Source organism: Bradysia coprophila (genome assembly GCF_014529535.1).
Source record: "Bradysia coprophila strain Holo2 chromosome IV unlocalized genomic scaffold, BU_Bcop_v1 contig_84, whole genome shotgun sequence".
Taxonomy (NCBI): domain Eukaryota; kingdom Metazoa; phylum Arthropoda; class Insecta; order Diptera; family Sciaridae; genus Bradysia; species Bradysia coprophila.
This window is the reverse complement of record NW_023503376.1, coordinates 982,813-1,002,077: the sequence shown is the minus strand read 5'-3', so window position 1 is coordinate 1,002,077 and position 19,265 is coordinate 982,813. Positions and strand designations below refer to the sequence as shown.

The following is a 19,265-nucleotide window of genomic DNA, read 5'->3' as shown; positions in this document are numbered from 1 at the left end:
ATAGAGGTCCCTCAACCACTATGTTTTAGCTTCATCTCTCAAGTATCTACGCCTCTATGACCTTTTGAAAATCGTGTCTTTTACACTTTGGTATGTCTCTGCCGGCTTCTCTTGCACTCATGGGAACGAACTTTGGCTATTAGAATTCCAACCACTGTCGATTGCAACCCCAATTAATTTCGCTCTATCTTTTTTGAATCGGTCCATCTGTGGACAGGATGGCCTATGTTCCGCTGGATACGGATGAAAATCAAAATATTTTGTGGAATCTTGTTCAGGGTTCCGAGTTGACTAATATACAAAAATATCAAAAGTGCATGGAAATGTTCAGTTAAAATTCACTCAACCGCACCGTGCTCAACCACGACACGACGGTCAATGATTTTTTCTTTTTTCTTTTTGTTTCGTTCGTGCGCATCAACAAACAAATAAAAAAAAAACGAAAAACAACAGCCAAGGGTCATGCAGCATTAAAAAGATCGTGCAAAACAACGATGACCGAAAAAATAAGAAGGAACTGTAACAAATAGAAAGCGGATGTTCTCACACCTTCAAGGGACAATGCGTTTTCAAACTGTTGATTCGAATTGTCGTCAATGTTCAATTCGCACAGTTGCAATTTAGCCCCCTCCAGCACATCCGGCAAGCTAAAATTCCGTTTCATTCGCTGCTCAAATTGTCGCTGTGTGAGCACATAGTCATTTTCGTATTGCAACGTTTTCGCCAAATTGTCAAAGTTCATCGTTAACGATTTCACGTAACCCTTCTCTTTGCTGTTACATTGAAATGGTTTCATTCGATTCTCCTTGAGTATACGTTCGTGCTCCAGTTTTTTCTCTTCTAATTCGACCAGTTTGTTAATCACATCGATTTTCTTTTCGATGTCTTGGAACTTTAAGTACTCAGATTGGGACAGGAATTTGGAATTTAACACAGACCCGTCATCGATACCATCCCGTTTTTCGTGAAGTTGATCAAACAATTCAGCGGAACTATCTTTCGGAACAACTGGCTTGTCATACAGTTTTAGATGATCAACATTTTCATCTTCAGTCACACCTTTTTCCGCCACATAAACGTCGAATGATTTCTCATCGCTCGGTTTATCCGACTGCTGCACATTTGTTTCGCAGTTTCCAACCGTGTGATATCGATCCTTATCCCGCAGACTTCGTTTGCTTTTCACACTAGACGATCGTCGATTTTTCGCGGGCGGAGGCTTATGCGGAACATAGTCCATTTCCAGCGTACCTCCATATTGTCCGGACATTTTGCGTTCCTTTTCAAATTTTTCCAGATTTTGTTCGTACTTCTTGGTACTGCGTTGCGTTCGACGGCCATCGAACATATCGATATCGAAACTGCACGACTTCTTCATCACATAAACACTCGGATCTTTGAAAATATCGATTCGTTTAACCGTTTTCGGTTGCGAGGGCATTTTCTTTTGGCTCGACCTCTCGTCAGCACATTCGAATATTGGATTGGTTTTGCAGTTTTGACGGTGGTTGGCAAATTCTTTGCTCAAACTTTTGTTGACTGACGAACTGTAGTTGTTGGATGTAAGACGCGGAATGAACTCATCAATTTTGGATGTAGGCGCAGCAGTTGATAACCAAGGGAATGTTGGTGAGGATGTAACAGTGTTAGTCGCAAACGGTTTCGGATTAAGTGTTCGGGACGAATCTGATCCTACTTGGTTGTCTAGTAAAGTTTCGTAGCCATAGCCGGACATGTCGTAGGTTTGCATATAATAGTCAAAGCCACTCGTAGCATTTGGACTAGATCCGTAAGACTTAGACGCTAGTTCGACGGTTCGGCTTTCATTGTTTGCCGTCGCATAACTGCCAAGTATTTCTCGTTTGGTACGAATGAATAACGCTTCCAGTGGAGCACTTTTGCATTCCGAGTCATCAGACAAGATGCTTTCCATGCTGTTACAATAGCTTACACCTTCAGCCCCACCGATACTATACTCGTCGGACAACAAACTTTCCTGGCTTTTCTTGTTACAATCGCCCGACAGAAAGAAGCTAGCACTTGAATGTCTTTGGTGGGAATTGAACAATGAATTGTCTTTGGGTTCATTGTCGTCGTTTAAAATGTCGGATAACGACACGTTTCGATACGTAGCGAAACCGAAATCTTCGTAAATGAAGTAGTCTGAGCTTGAACGCTTGGGAAGTGTGGTTGGCTGATCATTTCGTCGATTGTGTTTCGGACAAACTGATTTGGTTGCTTTGCGACGATCAAAATTTGGCACATCAAGATCCAAGCTACAGTCTTCTAGCGAATCTGAACTAAAATTACCGTCGTCGTTGTCGAAGTATTCATTATCTTGTAGCGTGGATTTACTGTATCTTGGCTTAAGCATATCGCCAGTAGAATTGCTTTTCGGTATGAATGACCGCTTCGGATCAAAATCATCCAGATCACCGTACTTTTCGGTTATTTCCGCTATCATCTTCTCGGTGTCATTGTGTATCATATCCAAAATGGTTTTGGCATCTTCATGGTACATGGAATGGCGTTTTGGTGGTTCAGTTACGGTGATTTTATTGCCAACCTGATTGGCTGCGGCAAAACTGGACCAGTCCACTTCTTCGTGAACTGGCGACACCGGGCACGATTTATAGTGTTTGAGGATACTCGGATGCTTTTGTCCTTTGATCGGCAATACTGTCGGTTTATTCGACGTTGTGGACACCTGATCCAAATTGGGTAATTCTAAAGTATTCGGACGTGTTGATGATTTCGTTGATGGTAATGGTGGTTGTGCTTTTTGTGGTAATGAATGTGCTGTGGATGCGTTGTGATAAAGACCTATTTCACACGGATACGGTGGATAGTCACGCTGTAATTGACGTACGATGTTACAGTTATGGGTTAGTACAGATTTTGGTGCAGCACAGTTCAAGTAGTTTGCATGAGTTTTATTATTGTCTCCTGGTTAGTCATTCAAAAATTACCCGAAAAAGCAGCATTGGAAGGAAGAAAAATTTATATTTTCATGTGAACTAAGTTCGTTATCTATTTATGCACACAGGTATGTTATTAAGCCGTTGTTCTGATGGAAAAGAGAAATGAAATGTGCAATGATTCCCGGAAACAGAAAAAACTTTGGTTAATGATTTAGTTGAAGTGAAGTTTAGAGAACATAAAACAATGACGTGTCAATAATATCCCAATATTCTCTTCCAACCAATCAGATCACGACATTTCTTTTCAAATTTCACAAATCTATGTTAACCTTCCACAGACGGCGTCTTTTGTCTTACATATTTTCAATTGATCAAAGCAAAATCTTTTACTTCACAAGTTTGAACATTTCGATAAAAGTGAAAAATTTACTAGATTCCATCTGTAAAAGGTTATTGATATTAAAGCCTCAACTGTTACGAGTGGTTAGTTGCCATCATAGCATACCGGTGTTAGCTTCTTCAACCCTAAACGAATTATTTGCATTAATTAAAAAAAACTAATTCCAAACTCACCGGTTCGTTGTAAGCGACCTGCCAACGAATTATCGACATGCGAGGATCGACTTAAATCAGCTATACTTTGACTGGCTCGTAAATTCGATCGATAGCCCACCTGAAAGTGTATAACGGTGTGTTGATTAAGAGATTTTACGGAACGTTGGCGTTTCGAAAGGCAATTTACACCAGCTAAAACGTTATTTGTTGAGGTAAGTGGACACATAAAGATCTTAAGCGGAAGTGATTATGTTATCGCATTCAATCCCGAAGGATTGCATTCATTTTCGCAGTTATAGGATCAAACGCAGTTTTCATATTTTTAACAATTCAAAAAAACTGGAAATCTGAGTTAGAATAAATGGATGAACCAAAAATCTGTAAATAGAGGCCTTGTCTCAGACCTGTCGTGCAACAAAGGGATGATGGAAATTTTTCAATTAGGACACTACGTCTAAACAAACCAAATTAAAAAACAATTTTCAACTTTGTCTCTCAAAAATTTATGAATTTGTTGGTTCAATGGACTCGATGAGGCGACATAACTACACGGTCAATATCGTCAGGAACGATATTATCGTTTTTTAGACGATAGTATCGTTTTTTAGACGATAGTATCGTTTTTTAGACGATAGTATCGTCCAAAAAACGATAGTATCGTTTTTTAAACGATACTATCGTCTAAAAAACGTTAGTATCGTCCAAAAAAAATTCATCCAGGACGATAATATCGTCTAAAATTATAAATTTTAAAATATTTTCAGGACGATATTATCGTTTAATAAAACGATAATATCGTTTTTAAACGATAATATCGTTTTTAAACGATAATATCGTTTTTAAACGATAATATCGTTTTTTTGGACTAAACTATCGTTTTTTTGATGTTACTATCGTCTAAGAAACGATATTATCGTTCAAAAAACGATAATATCGTTTTTTTAACGATAATATCGTCCTGGATGAAAATATCCGCTGGACGATATTATCGTTATTTTCTTTTTCTGAACAAATTTATCGTTATTTTGGACGATATTATCGTCCTGGGCGATAATTTTTGGGACGATTTTTTTAAATTTGAGACGATAATATCGTTTTTAATTTATTCAAAATAAAAATTCTAGACGATAATATCGTCCTGGGCGATATTATCGTTCTGGATGGTTGTTGAAGACGAAACACAAAATCTTGTAGATAAACGCCTTTTTATAGACGGCAAATATATATTAAAAATTGGTTCATTTGGTTCCGTCAATTTAAATTTTATATAGAAAAATTACACAGACTAATTATGAGACGATGCGAGAAAAAAAAATTAACTCCTAAGTTCCGACACCGTTCCGGCGCCCGGCTCGCATTGCGGCCCTCCGCTTCGCTCCGGGGCAATGGGCCGGATCGCTCGGCGTGTTAAAACGCTTTTTATGTACAATCAAAGTTGATATTCATTTCGAAAAAGATGAATTATTTAGGGACGAACTAAACGCCATTTTTAAACACTGATGTGTAGGTGATTTCCTCTGACAATTGTTTTTCGATATTTTGGAAGAGAATTCGGTTCTTGCTGCACCTCTGAGTAAAATTGAGTCCTGGACAATATTACCACCCAAAACAAAACAATAATATCGTCCTGGGCGATATTATCGTTTTTTTAAACGATAGTATCGTCCTGGACGATATTATCGTTTAAGAAAACGATAATATCGCCCAGGACGATATTATCGTTTAAGACGATATTATCGTACAGAAAACGAAAATATCCATTAGATTTTCTAGAACGGTAATATCGTCCAGAAAACGATAATATCGTTTTTTGAACGATAATATCGACAAGAAAACGATACTATCGTCCAGACAATATTTTAGAATTTTTCAATTTAGACGATATTATCGTCCTGGATGAAAATTTTTTGGGCGATAATATCGTTTTTTTGGACGATAGTGTCGTCTAAAAAACGATATTATCGATTTTGAGACGATACTATCGTCCAAAAAACGATATTATCGTTTTTTTGGACGATACTATCGTCTAAAAACGATATTATCGTTTTTTAGACGATAGTATCGTTTTTTAGACGATAGTATCGTCCAAAAAAACGATAATATCGTTCCTGACGATATTGACGGTGTGGAAATGTCCCGCCACCATGGACTCAATTCATGTTTATCTGATTCAAGAAAAAATTAATTCTAATAAGCTGAAGCGTAATTCAGAACGCACGTCAACATTAATTGGGTTATTTTCGATGTTATTACAAGTGCATCTTGCAACCTTTCAAAAACGGCGTACAATGGTTAAATCTGTTACTTCCACTGTTTAAAATAGCTCACAGAGTTTGAAGCAGAATCTTTTACTTCATTTGTTTAACTGTAAATCATCGCTTATTTCTGTCATTCCTGTCGATAACAGATGATCGGCCGTTTCTAAAAGTCTATACGTAACAACATTGAAAGTTCCATTCGGAAAATATATTGACCACTGCGACTGCAGTTACTACATTTCTTCGCGAACGTAACCGTATCTAATTATACCATTACCTCATTACACTATCCGCGGTTATATTCGCTTAAAAACAATAATTTATTGAGCTTGAACGCAAAATCTGCATGATCTATAAAGAACAGTTTCGTCCCAATATGTTGCAATGTACAGTGTCCGATGATCTTTCGAGTCAGTAATCGGACGCATTTTCCATTGGACTTTTTATATGTGCCTAGATTGGTTTTTGTCCCTAGAACCTAAAGCCACTTTCAAAAAAGTTCTTCGAAGCTTGTGTGGCTGATGGGAGTCGATCGTAAACTGAAAACATGGACTTTTCATACAGAAATTTCTCGAGGTACACGAAACGTTCATGGTCGTGTGGGGTGTCATATGAAAGTTAATTGCATGTACTTTCAGGAGAAGTAGAGCTTACGGAAGTTTGGTAGCATCTCCGATAAGTGATAAGCACTTAAACATTTCAACTTCACATAATTCATCGTAGATGCTACCAAACTTCCATAGGCTTTACTTTTCCTGAAAGAAAATGCTATTACCTTTCATATGACACCCCACACGACCATGAACGTTTCGTGTACCTCGAGAAATCGTTTTAAGAAAAGTGTGAGTTTTCAGTCTTTTTTCGGTTGAAAACTTTAACTGCACATGTCTCAGTGTGGATGAATTTTAAACCCAATAAGACCCTATTTGCCCCGGAATTACATGAAATTACCTTTCTAATGACACCCCATACGGCTCGAGTAACTGGAGAAATTTTTGTAAGACAAGTGCAATTGTACAGTTTTTGATCACCTCACACTAGCCACACAAGCTTTGAAGAATTTTTTTGAAAGTGGTTCTGGCCTCTGGGGTCGAATACCTTATTGGTCATATATAAAAAAGTCCAATGGAAAATGTGGCTGATTTCAAGATTCTGTTTTTCTAAAGAATCTTTCTAAAAGAAACTAACAAAAATTCAAAACATTGAAAACGGCATATTCGGTAAATTCAGATTCAGCTTAAACCAGGCATATCGTCAAAACTTCAGGTGATAGGGGAACAAGCGGTCTCCGATTTTAATGAGTGATAGCTCGTCAAATTCGTCTTTCGTTTTTTCGAATATTTTTTTAATTTTCGGTTTTCAAAAGTGAATACATGTCAGGGGAACCTGAAAACAGTTTTTCGGCAATAACTCAAGAAAAAAATTATTTTAAATTATTGGAATGTTTTACTAATGTCGACCTTGGAAAGACCTACAGGTAGAGCTTGAGATCTGTATTAATTCATTTTCATGCCTTGGGTTTGAACTAAGGAATTTTTCTCGTAATTTAGGCCCTCAGCATGAAGTGTTATTTACGTGTCTGTTGTGGACGGTTTATTTTAGGCACTTTCGCTTGTCGCCCTCGCTTCGTTCGGGCTACAACTCGCGAAATTGCCTAAAATATACCGTCCACAACAGACACGTAAATAACTATTTCTAGCTCGGAGTGGATATTTTGCTGTCGCTTTCGTTCCACTTCTTACATCATCAGAACTTATCGCTTGTACATCGTTAATTTTGGTAGCCTTATATCCGATATCCGGTGCAATCGATGTGATGTTACAGCCAGAGCTTAAGAGTGATACCGCCGAATCTTCAGGTGATTGGGAAACAAGCGGTCTCCGATTTTAATGAGTGATAGCTCGTTGGATTCGTCTTTCAATTCTAAGAAACATGTATCTTTCACTTTTTCTTAAAAAAATTTGTTTTCTGTGAAAAGTGCTCAAAAGTGAAGACATGTCAGAGGGTACCGAAAACAGTTTTTCGGCAATAACTCAAGAAAAAATGATTTTGAATTGTTGTAATGTTGTACGATTGTCGGCCTTGAAAATACCTACAGGTAGAGTATACGCACCGCTTGGTGCGAGTAGATCCACGAGAGTTATGACTAGAAATATAGTGAATGTTCGGAGAGTCCGCCTTCTCTGCAGCTTCGATGTTCCTCGGAACTGAGTATGGGGTCTTGTAGCTGGCCTCACCCACTATTGTCCCACATATAAATGAACCCAGTACTTTTGTGCTGCAAGCTTGCAGAAGTCTTAGAAAAAAAGTTGGTGCCAAAATGCAAATTTTTTCCTTGTTTCTGAGGGCCCAACTGCCAGAACAGCGTCTGGAACGGTTCTACGTGAGTAATTTTGTATCGTCTACTATTCCTTTACCGTATACGCTTCGCTTTGACTCGAAAATAGGTCGTTACAACATACCCAGTGTTAGTAATTCATGTGAAAAATTATAAAATTTTTCTCGGAGGACTTTAGCCAAATAAAGTGTTAGTGTATAGCAAATGACCTCAGGACTCCGGAATAGTAACTAGTTTTTCAATTGGACCAATATTTGCTACGCGACAGGAGTTTGGAAAAACGATACGATCAACTGGGAGCAAACGGTTTTCCAACCTCCTGTCACGTAGCAAATATTGGACCAATTGAAAAACTAGTTACTATTCCGGAGTCCTGAGGTCATTTGCTATACACTAACACTTTATTTGGCTAAAATCCTCGGAGAAAAATTTAATGATTTTTCTCTTGATATTACTAATACTGGATCTGATATATTCGCGACATAGCGAAGCGTTTCTCTATTGATAAGGTAAAAGAATAGTAGACAATAAAAAATGATTGCCGTAGTACCGTTCCAGATGCTGTTCCAGCAGTTGGGCCCTCAGAAAGAAGGAAAAAATCTACATTTTGGCACCAACTTTTTTTCCAAGACTTCTGTAGGCTTGCAGCTCAAAAGTACTTGGTTCATTTATATGTGCAACGATAGTGGGTGAGGCCAGCTTCAACACCCCATTCTCAGTTCCGTGGAACATCGAAGCTGCAGAGAAGGGGTCCTCTCCGAACATTCACAATATTTTTAGTAGTAACTCTCGTGGATCTACTAGCACCAAGCGGTGCGTAAACTCTACCTGTAGGTCTTTCCAAGGCCGACATTCGTACAACATTACAACAATTTAAAATCATTTTTTCTTGAGTTATTGTCGAAAAACTGTTTTCGGTACCCTCTGACATGTCTTCACTTTTGACCGCTTTTCACAGAAAACAATTTATTTTAGAAAAAGTGAAAGATAGGTGTTTCCTAGAATTGAAAGACGAATCCAACGAGCTATCACTCATTAAAATCGGAGACCGCTTGTTCCCCAATCACCTGAAGATTTGGCGATATCGCTCTTAAGATTCATATCGCCAAGGGTGATTGGGGAACAAGCCGACTCCGATTTTAATGAGTGATAGCTCGTTGGATTCGTCTTTCAATTCTAGGACATATTCGTGACATATCGAAGCGTTTTTCTATTGATAAGGTAAAAGAATAGTAGACGATAAAGAATGACTGCCATAGTACCGTTCCAGATGCTGTTCCAGCTGTAGAGCCCTCAGAAAGAAGAAAAAAATCTGCATTTTGGCACCAACTTTTTTTCTAACACTTCTGTGGGCTTGCAGCACAAAAGTACTGGGCTCATTTATGTGTGGAACGATAGTGGGTGAGGCCAGCTACAACACCCCATACTTAGTTCCGTGGAACAACGAAGCTGCAGAGAAGCAGTACTCTCCGAACATTCACTATATTTTAAGTCATGGCTCTCGTGGATCAACTAGCACCAAGCAGTGCGTATACTCTATCTGTAGGTCTTTCCAAGGCCGACATTCGTACAACATTACAACAATTTAAAATCATTTTTTCTTGAGTTATTGCCGAAAAACTGTTTTCGGTACTCTCTGACATGTGATCCCTTTTGAACACTTTTCACAGAAAACAATTTTTTTTAAGAAAAAGTGAAAGACACGTGTTTCCTAGAATTGAAAGACGAATCCAACGAGCTATCACTCATTAATATCGGAGTCGGCTTGTTCCCCAATCACCTGAAGTCTTGGAGATATCGCTCTTAATATTTGGAAATTAATTTCCAAAAAATGCCTTAAATTAACATACATTTTCAAAAACAATTCCCAAATATTAGGCTCTGGTTGATGACCTTCTTATATGCATGTGGAATGGAATCAAAGTCTAAGTATAATTGCCTGGTTCACTGTTTTCAATCATGGGAGATTAATCTCACTTGAAAATGACGTCACTTTTGTACGAAAAATTTTGTCATTTTCCAGCGAGATTCATCTCCCATGATTGAAAAGAGGAACCCAGGCAGAACTTTTTCAGACAACTATGGCCTTTTGTAGACTCGAAAGCTGTTCAAACCCACTAGTTAGGCGATGGCTCTTTTCTGTTCACTCCACACCTCGAGAGTCATTAAAAACTTCCTACAATTATGCCGGTGCTCACTTCAGTGATCAGTTTTTTAAAACTGAATTTTTTGTCCGATTTTGAATTCAAGTTCTCGAAAAAAAATGACTGCACGGTGTTGTGTGCGTGGACGAATAATTAAACAATATTAAAGTGTTGTGTTGTGATATCAATTGAGTGTTTAGTTAAGATTGGTGATCATTTTGTTAATTACAAAGCAATAATCTAGTTGGTGGCGGGTGAATGTTACACAAGATGGTTAGATTATCAACGCAACGAATGAAATTAATATTTTTCGGCACAATGACAAAGACAACAGTATCTCACCTCGTGTATTGTTTTCAGTTTTTTACCTGCGCTACGATAGCTATCAGCCTAAAATGTGTACCGTCGAATTAAACACAAAAATGAGAAGAAAAACAAAAACTTAAACTTTAACCGACTCCAAACACATAGAAATGAAACAAAATCAATAATGACATGACGGGGTTGTGGTGAACGATCCCCTTAATACGAAACTTACATTTTCCAATTTCTGTTTGGCCTCGTTGATCACTTTCATCAGTTCTTCTTTCTTAGTATTTGAAAACGATTTCGAATACGACGAATTCTTGTTGTCCGTATTGTGTTTTGCACTGATGCTTCGTCGACCTAAAAAGTCGACACGGAAATCAATTATAAATTGATGCGAAAATTCGGTAACGACGATAGACTACATACTTCTCTCGCCTCTGTCCGACAAAGCACCAGGTCCATCGAGAGCTGCTTGTAGAAAACTAGATGAACTTTGTTGAGGTATACTTTCAGAACTGCCACCCAATGTGGACGCTAACGATCGTTCCGCATTATCACCACTAGGAGTTGAGCCTTCATCTTCATCGTCTGTTGTGTTGAACATCTGTAAGAATTGACAAGGTTAAGAAGATCGTAAGCAAACGAAAACCACTTCTGATTTTGAAGAACTGACTGGGTAAGAGAAACAGATAAGAGAACTAAACGTAACTCACTTGACTCTGACTAGGACTGGAACTGCCAGTTCCAGTTGGAGTTGTAGCAGTTGGTAAACTTAACCCTTGACGTTCAAATTTCTGCCGACGTACCGATTTCCGTAGCTCATCCTCGTTCATTGCATTCACTTTGAAATCCCTGCGACGGATGTAAAACAAAAATTAATTTCTTTCGCAAACACACACCTGTATAGTGGCACTTACGTTGGAGTACCAGGTGCCACAGTGGGATAGAACATCATTCCGTGATCGGAGCTAGTTCGTTCTCCATCGGATATGTCCTCCACATCGCCATCGTGCTCATTGTTCGACTCAAAGTTCATGCTGTTCAGTTTCTTGTCCTTTGAAAAATGGAAAAAAAAAATTATTTTCGTTCAATTGGTGCTGATTGTCCCCGTTTAACTCACATTCTTCGACACCGACAACAAATCTCGTCGATTTTCCATGCCACTGTCAATCGAACTGTCTTCGCTAAGGTACGTATTGTAAACATCTTTGGAACTGCCGCTGTTGTAGTCAGAAGTCTGATTATTTGTTTGAATGGTTGGTATTGTGTACGATGAATTAGGACTATCAGCTGGTCGCAATTCCAAAGCATCCGGTTCGAAGGTTCCCTTCTGCGCCCAACGACCACGAGGCTTCGATCCCGCTCCGAATAACTGTCGTGGAACATAAGATTAGTAAAACGAACAGAACGAACAACCGCTTCACTCACTTGACTTTGACTAGGACTGGAACTAAGAACATTAGCACTGGGTGGTGGTGAATCGTCATTTGTTTTCTTTTTCGCCCATTGTGGCAGTTGTCCAACATCTGAGAAACGATAACCTGGTTTATTTGGCAAATCATCCAGAAAATTGGGCGGCGACCCGAATGTGTCTGCATGGGGTGTAAGGGATTCATCACTAGCCGTTGACTGGCTTATGTGTCGAGGAACACTTGGATGACCCGATCGCAAAGCTTGTTGAGACAGTCGAGCCTGCATTGTCACCATCATATCGTGCGGAACGTCCCAAATGAACAAGCATCCATCGCCGCTGGCTGATATCAAGTGTCGGCAGTCGTTGGTAAACTTAAGGCCCGTTACCAATTCACTGTGACCGTACATTCTAGCCATGCATTCGGTCGAATAATAATCGTAGACACTCAACGTTTTGTCCGTGCAGGATGTGGCTATGTAAATACCGCTGAGATCCAAGCAGAGTTTGATCAGACTGCCCTCATCGGAATGCGAACCCTTGAATGTTTTGGTGTGTTTGGCGTTTTGTGTACCGTAGATCCGGATATTTCTGTCCTGGCATGCGGTTAGGATGTGCTTCGAATTGCTGTCGATTTCCATGTCGTACAATGTATTTTTGCCGGAACAATTGTTTCCGCGCAAGAATTGATTCTGTTGGAACGTTCGGAAAATAATTGACTTATCCGCACCGCACGAGACCATTTGAAAAGCGCTCCCGCTGATGCCGGCTATAAACTTCACAGAAGTTATACTGCTCGAATGATCGTCCAACGTTTGTAGTATCTGGTAACTGTTTTCAACGTCAAAAATGTGAATGAGTCGATCGCGACTGGCACTGGCCAACAGCTTTCGATCGATTTTCTCACTGGTATACTCAAGACACAACACTTCCGAGTCGTGTGCCTCGATAGTTGTGATTAATTTCAAATTTTCTAGATTAAAAATACGAATGTTGCCACTTCTATCACCAGTGGCCAAATGGATGTGATCGGGACTAATTTTGATGCATCGAACACCGTTACGACCATCGTAACTGGACGGCTTTTCCATGTTCAATATCGGATTGTCCACGTCTTTGATGTAGTTCAGTTCGTCGTCGATGTACAGAACTTTGAGCAGTTCTTTGCTGTAAATGTTACGCCGATAAATTTCGTTGTTTTCACAGTCGTCCAGACCCCACACACGAATCGTATCGTCCGACGAACACGTCAAGAAGCAATCCAATGGCAGTTTATTCGAAACATTAGTTTTCAGGTAATTGTGTGATGGCACAGTTTCTACGCCCCAGATGCACGCGGAATGATACAGAAACGAATGACTTTTGCCGACGCGTCGAATGTCTCGCAGATCCCAGATGTACAAACTGTGATCGTTGTACACGCAACTGACCCGTGACCGCGGCTCGTCGAATACCATTGCAATTGTGTCGGGAAATTTAGCATTTGGTGGAACGGCTGTTATGTGACTGATGTGTGTACCTTGCGCCACGTCTGCACCCAAGTAATGCGTTCGCGGTAATGTGGTCAGATACTCCAACGTTTCGGCACTGAACACACGAATTATTGATTCAGCACAGCCAACAAGAATGTATTTGGAACTGATGCACAGACAATTCGCTGATGTTGTTCGACACGCAACCCATTTATCAAGCAGACGTCTTGAATTAAATTCGACTAAATGGCCATTCCGAGTTATAGCATATGTACTGTCGGCAGCATCACCTTTACCGCAGGCAACCGCACAAAAATCGTTATTTCGTAATTCACCTAGAATGGCGCTTCTTCCCATGAGTGGTATTGGTTCTTTGTACTGTAATGGAATGGAATTGATTGTAAGCGAGCCGAACAGTTTCCAGTTACTATGCTGATCACTCACCTTCCTACTCCCTTCCAAATACCAATATTTAACGTGTCTATTTCCTACAGTAACAAAATAACTTCCATCCTCGCTGAAACACACATCCACCACCTTGGCACTGACTTTGTTCGATGCAATTTTCAAATTTGATTTCCAATCGAATACGTTCACAATCATGTCATGTTGGGAGCCGACAGACACTAGATACTTGCCGGTCGGTGAAAATGCTATGCAACTGATGGCGTATTTGTGACCGAGAAATTCGGCTACCATAGTGCCACCAGTTGTGCCACTCTCTGCTTTTCCATTTGTCGTATCCAGTTCCCAAACTTTGATTGCCGGATTTTGACCTGTTCGGAATGCATTTTATAATGAAAAGATGTTCGAATTGTTAACGAATCATCGCGATGAAATGGTAACTCGTTCATGACTCGCTTCTAATATTAACCGAGTTCGAATTGCTCGAAAATTTCATGCAACGACATTTGAATCGAAATAAGTGATTAAGTGAGATCAAAAATAGAGAGAAATTGTCGTTGTACTCTATGCTGTACAAAGTTCTTTAAATGACGATAATGTCATCGTTATTAGTCGATTTCTAAATTTATTCAACAAATTTTTTCCGATAGCAACAATAGACGACAGGTACACGACTTCAATTTCGACAAATTGCAAGACGAACGAACAATCAAATTTTGACGATGACCATTTTCGTACTCGGAAAATATAAAATATTCTACTCACCGCATTCTCCAGTTGCAATGTAACTGAAAAACGTGAAATTATCATTTGTTATTGGAATCGAATCAGTTTCGCTTGTTTAACTCAACAACTTACCGTCCACATTGTGAGTAGGCAATAGCGGTAATGGCTTTTCTGGACGTATTCAGTAAGTATGATTGATTCAGTTTCTTTGAGTTAAATAAGACGACTGTGCACCTGAAATAGAAGAAAAAATTGTATTTTGTTGAAGCAATTGCGAAAATTAGTCGAAACTATGATTTTGAATCATGCCTGCACGTTAGTAAGCAGGCGTGACGCAAGTCCACACTACAAAAAATTAAAAAACATAGCTAACGCCGACCCGTACGAAACACCTATTCGTATCAAAAGCCTTTAATGTGAAACTCTTCATTTCTCTTACTTCATTTTCTTCTCTGCTGAAAAACTATTCTTCCTTTTAAATCACTTACATTATCCACTCTTTGCCTTGTTATCATATACAATTAAATTGCCGGAGGCAATATAGACCGAGGAAATAGTACCGACGCACAGTGTTCCAAAACGTTACTGCCACATTCATAAATCTATTTTTGACATCAGTACGTCACTTTGCGACCCCTTTATGTCCGGAATTACCCTACAGTAACAGTAGACTTTCGAAAAACCAAGAAAAAATTTTGTTGGTTTCTTGGGTTTTGGAGCCCATTTTCCCCGTGAGGGGTTTGTAAATTTTCCATGTTAAATATAAAAATCCTAAGGACGTTGCAACTTGCATTGAGACACCTCAAGCATACTCCTTATGGTATTTTCTATGTTCCCGAACCTACCTGCTCACCAATCGCTGTAAAACAGATCTCTTATTCCTCATTTTCATCAATAATCAAAAAAATTCAAAAAAGCCTCATGAAATAAAATCGTTGTCTCTAACATTTCTGCAGAAGTAAGTGAAGGCGAGAGGCAGGGGAACATAGAAAATACCATAAGGAGTATGCTTGAGGTGTCTCAATGCAAGTAGCAACGTCCTTAGGATTTTTATATTTAACATGGAAAATTTACAAACCCCTCACGGGGAAAATGGGCTCCAAAACCCAAGAAACCAACAAAATTTTTTCTTGGTTTTTCGAAAGTCTACTGTTACTGTAGGGTAATTCCGGACATAAAGGGGTCGCAAAGTGACGTACTGATGTCAAAAATAGATTTATGAATGTGGCAGTAACGTTTTGGAACACTGTGCGACGCTTTACATTTGTTAATACCTTTCAAACAAAAAAAAATTCATGAAATTCGGTCAAAATTTACTCGAGATATTGTCAAAATACACCACGTTCACTGTACGGCCGAGTAGCCAGATAAGAGCTCACTCCAAGAGACCTAGCTCACGCTCCGGAGAATATAATTTCAAAAAAAAAAAAATTTCCCTGATTGGTACGGTCAATACCTATCTAATAAAGCTAAAACAGACGAAATATGTTCAAATGTGGCCGACCTACAAGCAAAAACTGCTTGCCTGTTCCACACCAAGGGGTCTAACTCACGAGTCGGTCATCCGATTTCCATAAACTTTTTTTTTGTCGATCGGTATTGTAAATACCTTTTATTTGACGTATCACTTACAAGTTTAACGTTTAAATGTCCGGAGATATCTTCGAAAAACCGTAAAGCACTTATTAGGCCACAGCTCGGGAGGGGTCGATCCAAAATCACTCATCTTCGAAATTAGCCTGTCTTTTGACATTACCAAACGGGGAAAAAAAAGAATTTTCAAAATCGGATGCGTTTTACTCAAGTTATCGTGCAGACAGACAGACGGACAGACAGACGGACATTTTTTTTTTCGCGGATTTGGCATCTCTAGACAACCACAATCCGTTTCCCCTTACTCAGGTAGTCCAATTCGACGTGTTACAAACGTATGCGTAAACCTATAAGACCCCAGTACTTCGTACGGGTCTAAAAAAATTTTTAGGGACAAAGGAACATATATACAGCAACTTTTTGACTTTTCCCCCTTGGCTCCCACGACTCTTTAAGTATGATAATCGTATTCTGGGCGTCAATACGAGTTCAACGAGCTATCGCACGTCTCATTAAGTTCAAAATTGGCCGAGATATTGCATTTCAAAGTCTAGATTTTTCTATGGGAAAGGTCAGATTTGACCCATTCTGAAATGATGAATTTTACCAACCTTTGCTTGCTTGCTTGTGGAATCTATCTCGAGAACGGCGCCTACGATTTTGCTGAAATTTTAGGAGTAGTTCCTGGGCATGATTCTAAGACTTTTGGCAAAAAAAAAATTAGGTCGACATGATCTTGTTTAGGAGCTAGGGCTTTTGGAAGTTCCCATACAATTTCCCCATATAATTAAATGTAAAATGAAGTTTTATGTATGTGTGTGTGTAAGTATTTGTATGTGTTTCTCGATATGTTATGACATGAAGGCTGTTCGGAGATTGGAATGTTTTTTACTTTCAGTTTTGGAGTAGAATATGGCCGTTCGTGCGAAAACTGGAAAAATTTGTTCACTATCAGTTTTTAGACTTATCTCGGGAACTGTGGCAGATGGAAGGTTGGTTTCTTCGGCAAAGTCTTAGATTTTGGGAGTAGAATAGAGCAGTATGTACAAAAACTGTAAAAATTTGGTCACTATCAGTTTTTAGACTTATCTCGGGAACTGTGGCAGATCGAAGGTTGGCTTCTTCGGCAAAGTCTTACAGTTTTGAGAGGAGAATAGGGCAGTATGTACAAAAACTAGAAAAATTTGGGCGCTATCAGTTTTTAGATTTATCTCAGGAACTGTGGCAGATGGAAGGTTGGTTTCTTCGGCAAAGTCTAAGAGTTTTGAGAGTAGAATAGGGCAGTATGTACAAAAACTGTAAAAATTTGGTCACTATCAGTTTTTAGACTTATCTCGGGAACTGTGGCAGATGGAAGGTTGATTTCTTCGGCAAAGTCTTAGAGTTTTGGGAGTAGAATAGGACAGTATGTACAAAAACTGCAAAAATTTGGTCACTATCAGTTTTTAGACTTATCTCGGAAACTGTGGCAGATGGAAGGTTGGTTTCTTCGGCAAAGTCTTAGAGTTTTGGGAGTAGAATATGGCACTATGTACAAAAACTGGAAAAATTTGGGCGCTATCACTTTTTAGATTTATCTCAGGAACTATGGCAGATGGAACGTTCGTTTCTTCGGCAACGTCTCAGAGTTTTGGGAGTAGAATATGGCACTATGTACAAAAACTGGAAAAATTTGGGCGCTATCAGTTTTTAGATTTATCTCAGGAACTATGGCAGATGGAGGGTTGGTTTCTTCGGCAAAGTCTTAGAGTTTTGGGAGAAGAATACAGGCGAAATGACCAAAACTGGAAAAGTGTTTCAATTTTATGGTTGGTGTCTTCGACAAAGTCTGAGTGTTTTAGAAGCAGAAAACAGTGGCAAATATGAAAATGTGGTTTTGGTATCTTTTGTGTTACGGGACATATAAAACTGCTTTCTTCGTCTCTAAATAAAAACTTTTGATATGTTATAACTGACGCTTTAACCTTAAAACTTACAAACGTAAAGACAAAAACCTCTTAGAAGAGGAAGGGTGACGCAAGTCCTTTACTTACAAAAGTATTGATATCAGAAAGGGTGACGCTCAAGGCTCCGATACGCAAAAATTTTACTTTAACACCAATTCTTTATATTAAAAAAATTGCGTCACAAATGGCAGATGATGAGGACAACCAGACAACAAATTTATTAAAAATTATTTTTGTCGTCCTTCTAACTGAGTGATTAATTGTCGTGGCACCATTACAACTATTTCGTTCAAGTATGTTTCGTGAATGTAAATTTTTAACATACAAGAAACTAAGCTTACACAGGTGCAATCTGAATTAATACCTCTTAAAACTTCAGAGCAAACATTTTGAATATCCGTAGAGGTTTCTTGGAAGCGTCTGACTTCAATCTTTATAATTTTATTTTATTTAAAAAAATGCGAATGAAAATAAACTAAAAAAGTGGAATTAAAAAAAGAGAAAACTGAATTCGCGTATAGTCGAAAGTAGAATTACTTCAGAAATAGAACCGAAATCATCTGCAATTTGTGACGCAATTTTTTTAATATAAAGAATTGGTGTTAAAGTTAAATTTTTGCGTATCGGAGCCTTGAGCGTCACCCTTTCTGATATCAATACTTTTGTAAGTAAAGGACTTGCGTCACCCTTCCTCTTCTAAGAGGTTTTTGTCTGATTAAGCAATACTGGAAATAATTGGCGGCACTTTAGCTCAGCAATAATTTAAATATATAGGTGCTTGATGCACCAGCTGTTACAACCGAAGCACGATTGCAATCGAATTCATTTAGTTAAAACTGATTTACAGTAAATGTCAGTGAAATTTACGTATGGATTTGATTCACCTGTTTTTCATCAGGTCCACTCAAACAAACAAAACTGATCATGCTTCTTTATACGGTTTTACCACTACACTCGCGTGCGTGTACTTTTTTCACCCGTATAAAGCCGTATAATTGTTTGTATAGTGGACCAGGTGAAAAACAGCTGAAGCAAATCCATGTCTAAATTTCACTGACGTCGACTGTAACAGATTTAAAAGAAAATTGTAGAAATGGTTCAACTGTCGATGTCGACAACAAAAATAACTGATAAACGTTGACCAATGTCTTCTAGTAATCGCAAAACCGCAGAAGTAAAAGGCTTTG

General features: G+C 38.9%; 1 protein-coding gene across 3 annotated transcripts in view; it reads right to left on the bottom strand.

Annotated features, from left to right (window-relative positions):
* The window catches only part of LOC119072719 (mitogen-activated protein kinase-binding protein 1), a 44,485-nt gene that overhangs the window by 4,159 nt on the left and 21,061 nt on the right, over positions 1-19,265 (bottom strand). Inside the window, exons 4-15 of one of the 3 annotated variants that reach the window (XM_037177993.1) lie at positions 14,672-14,773; positions 14,579-14,601; positions 13,853-14,184; positions 11,954-13,786; positions 11,646-11,897; positions 11,443-11,579; positions 11,239-11,377; positions 10,952-11,129; positions 10,755-10,882; positions 10,559-10,606; positions 3,495-3,594; positions 297-2,946 (exon numbers count right to left, since the gene is read on the bottom strand). In XM_037177993.1, coding sequence (XP_037033888.1) covers positions 461-2,946; positions 3,495-3,594; positions 10,559-10,606; positions 10,755-10,882; positions 10,952-11,129; positions 11,239-11,377; positions 11,443-11,579; positions 11,646-11,897; positions 11,954-13,786; positions 13,853-14,184; positions 14,579-14,601; positions 14,672-14,773 — 5,758 coding nt within the window. In that variant the 3' untranslated portion in view covers positions 297-460. Of the gene's footprint in view, positions 1-243; positions 2,947-3,494; positions 3,595-10,558; positions 10,607-10,754; positions 10,883-10,951; positions 11,130-11,238; positions 11,378-11,442; positions 11,580-11,645; positions 11,898-11,953; positions 13,787-13,852; positions 14,185-14,578; positions 14,602-14,671; positions 14,774-19,265 lie in introns of those variants that run through there. The other 2 variants (XM_037177995.1, XM_037177994.1) reach the window with 2 other exon arrangements.